Source organism: Centroberyx affinis, unplaced genomic scaffold (assembly GCF_046629955.1).
Source record: "Centroberyx affinis isolate AG114_WGS23_722 - 3 ecotype Tasmania unplaced genomic scaffold, CSIRO-AGI_Caff_v1 ptg000898l_1, whole genome shotgun sequence".
Classification (NCBI taxonomy): Eukaryota; Metazoa; Chordata; class Actinopteri; order Beryciformes; family Berycidae; genus Centroberyx; species Centroberyx affinis.
Genome location: NW_027279484.1, coordinates 429,286 through 439,149, shown reverse-complemented (window position 1 = coordinate 439,149; position 9,864 = coordinate 429,286). Strand labels below are relative to the sequence as shown.

At 41.9% G+C, this 9,864-nt stretch overlaps 1 protein-coding gene across 3 annotated transcripts in view; it reads right to left on the bottom strand.

Moving 5' to 3' along the window:
- Positions 1-435: 435 nt before the first annotated feature.
- gab1 (GRB2-associated binding protein 1) overlaps positions 436-9,864 on the bottom strand; it is a 59,682-nt gene continuing 50,253 nt past the window's right edge. For 2 of the 3 annotated variants that reach the window (XM_071521554.1, XM_071521557.1), the window contains exons 6-12: positions 9,652-9,746; positions 9,164-9,467; positions 7,080-7,172; positions 5,820-5,913; positions 4,937-5,060; positions 2,488-2,616; positions 436-2,350 (exon numbers count right to left, since the gene is read on the bottom strand). In XM_071521554.1, coding sequence (XP_071377655.1) covers positions 2,192-2,350; positions 2,488-2,616; positions 4,937-5,060; positions 5,820-5,913; positions 7,080-7,172; positions 9,164-9,467; positions 9,652-9,746 — 998 coding nt within the window. In that variant the 3' untranslated portion in view covers positions 436-2,191. The remainder of the gene's footprint in view (positions 2,351-2,487; positions 2,617-4,936; positions 5,061-5,819; positions 5,914-7,079; positions 7,173-9,163; positions 9,468-9,651; positions 9,747-9,864) is intronic. The other variant, XM_071521556.1, reaches the window with a different exon arrangement.

Below are 9,864 nucleotides of genomic sequence, written 5' to 3'. Positions count from 1 at the left end.
TCCTACAAGTATCCAGATGACAGGGAGCTAGGAAGTGGACAGAGTGTGTGTGTGTGTGTGTATGTGTGTTAAAACGAAAGAAGACTCACCATGGGTAGAATGTCATACATTAACACTGCAAAAGTCATTTACTCTCATTCAGGCCTATCTCACACCATTGGGAGTTTTTTTTTGTTTGAAGAAAAATACTATTTCAATACTAAAAGGACTAATTGAGATGGATATTTTTTGCAGTGAAGTCATGCTGCCCCCCCCTCCTTATCTCCTTCCCAACGCACCCTTAACTGCATTATATACAGAGAGGGTTTTGACTGTTGGTACTGTGGAGGCAGCAGAAAGCTAATGTTTCACAGCTCTTCTCCTTTCCATTATGATTTCCAAATTGTAGTGGAATCATGTGAAAAAGCCAACACATGCATAAAAGGTTGCATTTTATTTAGTCCACTTTAAAATCGACATTTTCTCTCTAGATTCATTAAAAAAGATAAAGCATCATCAGCTTTGCAGTCCATATCACAAAGAAACTGCAATAAAGAAAGAGTGAAGTAGTATGAAGATGACATAGTAGGCACAGTTTTCAGTTCAAATGATACATGTTTGACTAGTTGATGGCAAAATATGTACAGCAATGATTTTATCTTTTATGGTAGCACATGCTTGGGACTTCTGAGTGAGAGTTCAAAGGTTAGTAAAGCAAAGATCTATGCAGAAAAAAAAACTTTTATCACTACCTAGCACAGATGCATCAAGTCGACTAGATAAGGCAGTCAAATAATTTCCCAAAAGTGTATGCCAGCTCCTTTTGAAATAAATTAAACCTAAGAGGAGAGAGGAATGAGGAATATCAATGAACGTCTGAAACTAATTGACCGGTGCTTGTTAAATTAAGCATTTTCTACAGACTTTAGCAGATCTTTGTCCATATGAATGAAGAATACTGAGCTAGTTGTGGACAGGAAAATCCACCTGATGAAATAACTTGAAAAATAAATTAGAAATGGATAGTTGTATTAGTATGCATTTTCTTAAGAGTACCTGATTTTCGCTCTCTCTCTAGCCTAAGTTTGATACCTTTGCATAACTTATAGAAAGCCTCTCACTTTCTTTTAAAAACTCACAGTAATTCATTCATTTCTCACAAGTCCTGATACCACCTAAGACAGGCACAGGATTCTACCCTGCAGAATCCACATGCCTTCGAGTCAAACACACTGGATATTCCATACAAATAAAGGACACTTTTCCTGTTTATATACATAACACTTTTGTACAGTCTTTGCACTTCCTCTAAAACAGATTGAAGCATTCCCACTCACAAAGTAACTGGAAATAAAAATCATTTTCAGTGGATTAAACGAAGCTTTGAGTGAATCCAAAGCTTTGACTGAGCACTTGGTTGCATTTCGTAAAAATGAGCGAGTTCAATTGGCTTTGCATTGAAAGAAAAACATCTAATATTCCTCTATGAAACTTGGTTGTATTAGGTTACCTTAGGGATCCAGTTTGAAGTTTTCCTTAGGCACAGAATTGGGGTCAGTTTCAGCCATCCTTCGTAACTTTTACCATTAGTGAAGAACTTGTAAAACTGACCTCTGATCAGTGTCCACAGAAAACATCAGCCCGCTTAAACAGGAGACACTGAGAAATCAACTGTTAACCAGCTACACTGACCAGTAAATGCTGTATTGACAAAGTATTCTGATCATGTTACCAAGTGATTTCACTCACACTCCAACATAATATCCAACAGCATTATAATTTAAAGGAAATGTTATCTCTGCATCAGCCCATAGTCCTTTCAAAGGTGAAAACCAGAACAAAAAGTTCTGACTGTAATCCAACATAAGAGGCAGTGAGTGTTCAAAGTTCATGAGTCTGCTGAACTCCAACTCCGAAGACAGGTCCATCCTTCCACCTGCTTTCATACTGCATACAGCTTATTCCTGGCCCACACCCCTTCCTACAACTGGAGGCGCTGTGCTGTCCTTGGCCTGACAGCAGTGTAAACTAAAGACAGTTCAGTGGCTATTGGAGTTTCCACTGGGCCCTACAGACTAAGGATCTCAGTGAGGTGGAAAGTGACAGCTGGACTGTCCCAGAGCACGAGCCGCAGCCTGCGCTAGTGTCGAGGGCCCAGTGAGCTCTGTGTGTGTGTGTGTGTGTGTGTGTGGGTTGGGGGGGGTGAGCAGGGTCACTTGGGTCCCTTGGTGGGGGTGTCTGTCTCTGTGGACTGGCGGCCATCGTTCCAGGCCTCCCGGGTGCTCTTTAGGGCCTGTGTCCGTTGCTGGTCCACAACCACGTAGTCCACACGCTCGTCTGACGCTGCCATGCCAGTTCCGTTGCTTTTCTTCTGCAGGAGGGAAAACACACAGAGAGATCAGTCTTTAAATGGCGTCAAATCGATTTCCCATGTTCTTCCAATCCCTGTTTGAGGAGCTGTCTGTGTGTGCCTCAGGGTGTGAGGGGGCAGGTAAAGGAGAGTCCTACCTTCCTAGGTGGGGTAGATTTGCCGGGGTCCAGATCCAAGTCCAGGTACTCCACCTGTTTGTCTCCCTTCGGCTTCACCATGGGGCTGCTCCCCCCATCCGCAGTCATGGGCGGACCCAGCTTCATGTTCTATAAACCCAGGAACAGAGGACTTCATTTATGGAAGAGGAACATTCAGGCAGGGTCACAGTGAAAGGGCCCACTGGCACATATTACCACACTCTAGCATTGTCACAATAACCAGAATTTCGATACTACTTCGATACCACTGCAAGAGACTGAACGTACATTTAATTTTATAAACATTTGACACGTTCTGCAAGCTAAAATTACATTTCAACGTCGCCTTCAGAGGGCGTAGACATAGTGCGGATGGCTCGTGGATTGGGACAGTTAAAAGATGAAGAAGAAGGTGGATTAGAATACACAGATATGCAATCTGGCTCCTGATAATGGACTGCAGCAGTCAGCACAAGATTCAAGCAAATCAAACAGCTGAAAACATGTCGACAGCGTAAGATAGTCCACCATGTCTTGAGCTGAATCACAGTCCACGTAAACTGGTTGAAACTGGAGCCAGGAGCAAAATATGGAACCATTTAACTCAGAGCCAACACAAAGTAACACAAGTAATTTAGAAAAGCATCTCAGTGATTTTTACATCATTGCACAGTTCATTTTCAGTTCATTTTCTGTTCATTCTTTAATTTTCTCCCATTGCAGAGTTGAAAATGTTTTAAGTTATTTAAGTTATCTATAATCTTGTTGAATTTATGGTGCTTTCCATGACAGTTTTGATTAAAATAAAGCACAGTTGTTCTGTGACACTGATTGATGTTTTACTTTTTTTTGCTGTGGTATCGCAATATCAATTATTAACTATCACACTCAGTATTGGTAGCAAAGTCAAAATTCTGGTATTGTGACAACACTAACATACACACTGGAGCTAGAGGTGGTGTTAATTCTAAGCTACAAGTGGGTGGGAGTATTAGAACTAGGATGGTGACAGAATTAGGACAGATATTAATTCTCAGGACAGGGATGGTTTAATTTACAACTAAAAATCACTGCGACTCGTGTATCCAAGCCGCAGCTTGTAGGTGTTGTTTGGGATTGATTACAGCACAGCCTGGACCATACAGCCAGCCTGTGTATATTCTTGCTGAACGTCCCTGGCCTGATCTTATGATAACATCTGAAACTGATAACCTTTGGTGCTCTGACATGGCAGCCCATGCATGTCTAACCTGGCAACCCTGCTCACCTCCTCTATGGTGTCAAGTTCCTCCACCTCCCTCTTTACAGGGGTGATGGGGACAGTGCAGTAGAAGGACTCCTCTCTACACACACACAGTGAGAAGGAAATAGTAGGAGAGGAAAGAAGAGAAAAGCAGATGGTCAAGAACAAAACACAGGAGAAAGAATGGATGAACGGGCAAAGCCAGAGAAAAGGGGGACTGGGAAGAAAGAAATTAACGTTATGAGTGATAAAGGAACAGGAAGTCAACAGACAATATCAAGGCAAATGTTGGAAAAAAGGAAAATAATTGTTATAGCAACCAAAATGGGAAAATGTTACATCTAATACCCAGACTGTAAGAGGAAGTATCCCTCTTGATGCAGATGCACTGTTACCCCCATCAGTGTATGATAGATGTACCCACTCTATTCTTAATAGAGCATAAAAAAATTGAAAATGAATGTCTATTTCAGACAGACATCACTGAGCGACTCAAAACACATCACATAACTTGATTCCATCTCTAACCCGCGCCCCAAAGAACAAAAAGGGATCTTAATAACTGCAGTGAGGGTATTGATTTAGCAAAATGAAGCATTTTCCACAGAACAGAATACCTGAAAGGCAAAGGAACTGGGAAAAAAAGGAGAAGAAGAAAAGAAAGCGGAGCAGCAAGAGAAGAGGAGACTGTAAAGAAAGAGTTGAAGTGGCGAGGAGTCCCTCTGCGGCAACCACTGATTTGTCCATAGTATGGTAGGGCTTTGGGAGTGGAGCAAGGATTGCAAATGGCAATGGGACTTCTAATACTTTCTGCACAAGAAATACAGGTTACTGTGAGAACCTTAAAACTGATTCTTGGGCTCATATATATAGATGTATACTCCTATATACGTATATGTATATACATGAATTAAAAACATTTCAAGGCTGCATGGTGTTCCACACTGGAGAGTCTTTCTGCCTGAAAGTAAACCATCTATCTACGGTACACTGTAGTAGAAACTTTTTTTGTAGTTTTTATTTGATTAATGAGGTGAAATACTCCCACAAAAAAAAAAAAAAATCACATATCAGTAAAAATCACAAACGACATATCTGATTATCATATTTATGCTGTAGCTTTAAGTTTCTTGTGATTTGAATAGTACAAAGGAAAATAGTAATCATGCAACTTCTTAGATGAGAAGATAGTTGTGTGTTACATACTGGTTCGTCTGTGGACATATTAGAGAGCATGTCTACATAATTCTCATCACAGTCCTCGGAGTCAGTGCTGGAGGCCGTGCTATGCACTGACGGGGGTCTCGGTGGCATGGCAAACCTAGAGGGACTGAGCAGCATTCACAATGTTTACACACCGACTTCCAGGCACGTGTGTGTGTGTGTGTGTGTGTATGTGTGCATGCACACATGCACACAAACAAATACAGTCTCTGGCAAGCACACAATAAGACATAAGACACAACAGCCACTGCTATAAACCACTGCAGCCAGAAGAGTCCCTGCAGCTTTAAGAAGTACAGAAACAAACCTCATCCTAGAGAAGCCAACAAATTGCATTCAGTGTACTGTTGCTCTGGGGCAGATCCCAGACTTATTTGTACAGTATGAGCAGTGCTACTTTGGTCATGAAGTGACTACAGTAATGCATGGGTTGTTAGTGTCTATTCCTTTAGTTAACTGTATCTACTGTAAAAGGGTGTGTTCACATTATCCCACTTTGTTTTCTCAAGCAAATAACACTGCCTCAACTGCATTTTGTGCTGATAATATGAAAAAGCAGGAAGCACAGCGCACGCGGTTTCCATAACAACATTAGCTGCTCTATTCAGCTGGCAATTTCAGCAATTTGTTTACAACAGTCCACGTCGTATGTGCTCTTCTAATATGTTGATCTTTTCTCAGCTTTTGAAAGCACTCCTAAAAAGAAGCGAGGTACAGCTCCTTTTCCAAATCTACTACTACTCCCCATTGATTTTAAACTAAAAAAAAAAAGGCATGTAGGAAACAGCAGGAAAGTGTGAACACACCCAAAGCCACCAGGACTACATAGATATTTTAAATGCCGTATTAGGTTTTGGACACTTACTCCCGAGCGAATGAGCGCGTGACCGGCGAGCGGACAGGCGCGCAGGGCTCCTCCCATTCTGGCAGTGGTTTGATCTCCAGGGGGGCGGGTTTTCCTGGAGGAAGGTACACATACACATACATCCGTTAATCACTGCTCAGGACATACAGGCTACATCAAAGTAAGGAGGACAAAGGTTCACAGCAGAAAAGTTACAATATTATTTTCCACATGCAGTTTATCAACTGGGGTGTCTATGATCTTGTGTTTTTTATTATCACATTAATTCCATTGCAGACTGTAAGGCCAACACTGGGACAAATTATAGTATAATTAATGCACACAAAATGCAATGCTACTTAACAACACTGCTGTAATACACTATAACTGCAATACAATATGGCAACCCACTATAGACACCATGGCTTTGGTCAATCTGAGCACTGCAGAGGGCAGAAGAGACCTTTCGCTATTAACAACTCACACCTACTAATGGAATATGTCCATGGACGTCACCATCAGCAATGCAATGAGTTTGAGAAAACAACACTGTAAAATGTAAGACTCTATACTTAATGTAGAGGGAATCAAACTGGGGCATGCCAGTAGATATGGACAAAAGCTGGAGAGTAGGGAAGATAAGCCATACTCTTTGTGTGTGTGTGTGTGTCTCTTTCATTAGATGATATCATTGTTCAATTTCCTCCTGAAGAAGCTATCTGTTGCCTTCCAGCCATGTTACAATATTATAGTTTTTTTTTTTTTTTTTTAAATAATTCTGTTGTGGCAAAAACTTCTAAATGTGGGTTGTGTGGAAGCACAAAATGTTACATTGCAAACATAAACAGGTCAAAAAATATCTAGGAGAAATGTTAGTAATTTCCTGGCATGTAGTTGATTGGATAAAAGACGTCACATCAGAGGGAGGAGACATTTAAGTAGAATGGTAGTAACAGTATGTTTCTAAAGGCCTGTTGTGACAGCTCATGAGTGCCAAAACTGAGACTATTCCAATTGGCTATCCCTGAGGTACACACCCATCCACCCCCTGCTGGGATTTAAGATAATAAGACCGGGTTAATGCACCAGCTCTGACACCCAGCTTATGTTTTTAAACCCATTTGGGTGCCGCTGGATGGATATGCACCTCAATGAAAACAACAAATATTAAAGTAAGGTTAAATTGACCTGTGTTTTTGTACAGTTCATCTCAGAAAAAAACATGAGCCAACAGGTCAAAGAATGAAAGGTGTTTTTCAAATACACAATGGCAGTACCTACCCTTGCGTCGTCCCCTCGGGAATTCACCTACGGTTTGAGAGTCGGTTCGTTCTAAACCGACACCTTTTGCTCTTATTATTTTAGGACTCTGACCTGATTGGTGAAAGAAGACTTGGCTCATTATAAAATTTTTGATGATCACAACAATTTAACCCTGTTCCAACACCGAACCCCGCCATGCAAAGCGAAAGACAAGACTTTGTTGAACAACAAAAACTACACCTATTTCACACCCAACCCCAACCACCTCGCTGTGCAGCAGTTATAAAGAGGACTATTGTCATGACAACAGCAGACCCAAAATACCCAACATGCACCTCTCTCCATGCACCACGGCTTCCCACGCAAAGACTGACATCACAGCTGTGCATGCATGATGAGCTGTGTATAAGCATTGAGAACACACTGAGAAAGCATGTCATATTAAGAACAGAACACCCAGATCTGCAGAATAGACTAAGTGTAAATAGCTAGGCACATAGCTCCTTTTACATTATCATACTGAATAGAACAAAATTTTTCTTTTAATTTTTTTTTAGTGCTGACAGGAGCTAAAATCACAATGTATCACAAGCTCAAACTAAGATCATTAATTGCAATGGAATCCCATGTCAAAGCAATGAAAGAGTGAAAGTTTTTTGCCAGCCTTGACCACAGATACCACTGCCTTCACAACATAATCGACAGAACCAAATCAGACAGAGATGTGCACAGAAAGATGGACTCAGCAGGTAGTGTGTTGGCTAAGTGTAGAGAGAGTGCAGGGGAAATTTGGCATGGCTCATGGTAACAAATACATCAATAAAAATAAAAATCCAGGGAGAAAACAAAGGATCATTCCCAAAGAATCTCTGAAGCAAACCCACTATATTTGTTATGAAATGATTTTTAATGAAATGCACCTGTAAGGTCATATTTCACTTTCTTATCAAATGTATTTTTTGTACTTACATCCTCATAATAATATCTGCCAATAATAATGTCACTCACTTGCATCTACTTCCCTTCAGTTTCAGGCTGAATATCATACTTATTGATCAAAGTAGATCAACCAAAATGTTGTTTTTTATAATCTGACTTGACTGTGCTTCACCCTGGCTTATGTGCAGCTCCCCATGGATATATGCTCCATGGGGAGCATATATCCGCCACTCCAAGGTAATGTTAGATATTGTTTGCCAGCAGTCAGGCCAGATAAGTGTATTGAAAATGAAAATACTGCACCAAAGTGAAATGTCACTTTAAGATTTACTAGAAATCTGACCATGGGAGCTGAAGTTTTCTAATACCTGTTGGGAGATGAAATACTTTATAGCTATAACATGTCCGATTTTCTTCACAGTGACAATAACGACCCTGGCCTTTGGGTTTGCCTGTGTGATGTCTCCCTGCCGCCCTGTCATTCTCCCCCTCTCTCTCTCTCCGTGCCTCTTGCTCTGCCTTCCAATTTGCCCAGATTGTAATTCCCCTTGCTATTAGGTCTCTCATCAAAGGGCTGCATTCAGACAGAGGGAACAAAGGCGATGGAGGTGACCAGTCCGGGCTTCGGTCACTCCGTGGCACAGGGACCAGCCCCCTCCAAAATGGTCCGCAGGGCCTCTGGAGGCCGGGACAAAAGTGCCTTTGACAAGGGGCTAACTGTGCTGGATGGGAGAGGTTGTAGCAGGCACTGAACTAATTTAGCAAAAGGAGAAATAGGCTGTGTGTAGGACAGGCCTAGAGGAATGTGGTGGTATTTCGTACAGACCGAGGGAGATAAACTGGGAGAGACATAATAGTAAACAAGATATAATGATAAATGACACTGTTTTGAAAATGAATGGAACTGATGAACTGATCTAAGGAAGGTTTCATGACCATGAGCCAGCACAATGAGAATTGCAGCTGAATGTCTGACAAAGAACGAACAGCTGGGTAGTATTAGTGACTACTGAGCATACACAAGCAAGGTTAGCAAACAAATAAACTGCAGCACACACACCAACCCTGCAGCAAAATTGGATAAACCTACATTTACTCACCCACACACAACTGCATCTGTACATGCACACACGCGCACACACTCACACCTGTTCTCCTCTCACCTTTGCGGTCAGGTTTGAGATTGCGGTCCACAGGTGGGGGCTGGCAGTCACTGATGAGCATGGGCCTGCGAGGAGGGGTCTTGGGACTGGAACGGAAGCCCATGTGGGCGGGCGGGGGGACCTGCTTGCCCAGGGAGGAGAACTCCACGGTGCCCGGCGTCATGGGCACATAGTTGGGCTCCTGCATGGGCTCCGACAAGCTGCCTGAGTGATGGTGTGACGGGGAGTTGGCGCTCATGGGGACGTAGTTCTGGTCTACCTCTTCAGTGGACTGGCTACCCACTGGCATCATGCCTTTGTTTTTCTGGGGGGGGGGGGGGGGCAGGCACACACATAAAACACACACACACACACACACACACTGTATGAGGCTGCCACTCAATTTAGTTTAAGCCTTCAGGCACTAAGATAAGATGCATACTTGGCTTCTATGTATTTATGAGCTTACTATCCAGTGAACTAGAAAATAACCTATTAACAACACTTACAAAGTAGCTGTTGAAGCTTTGGTTGAAGTCAAACGAACAGCTTTTGTCGGAGGGAAATGACCTGGGAATGTCATAGCAGTCCTGGGATCCAAAATCTGCAAAACACAAGTAAGTGTTATTACCAAATAAGTATTACCAAATGTACACATATTTGAAATATATACAAACAAACTCAATATAATAATGTTATCTGTAAATGTAGAACATATAAGC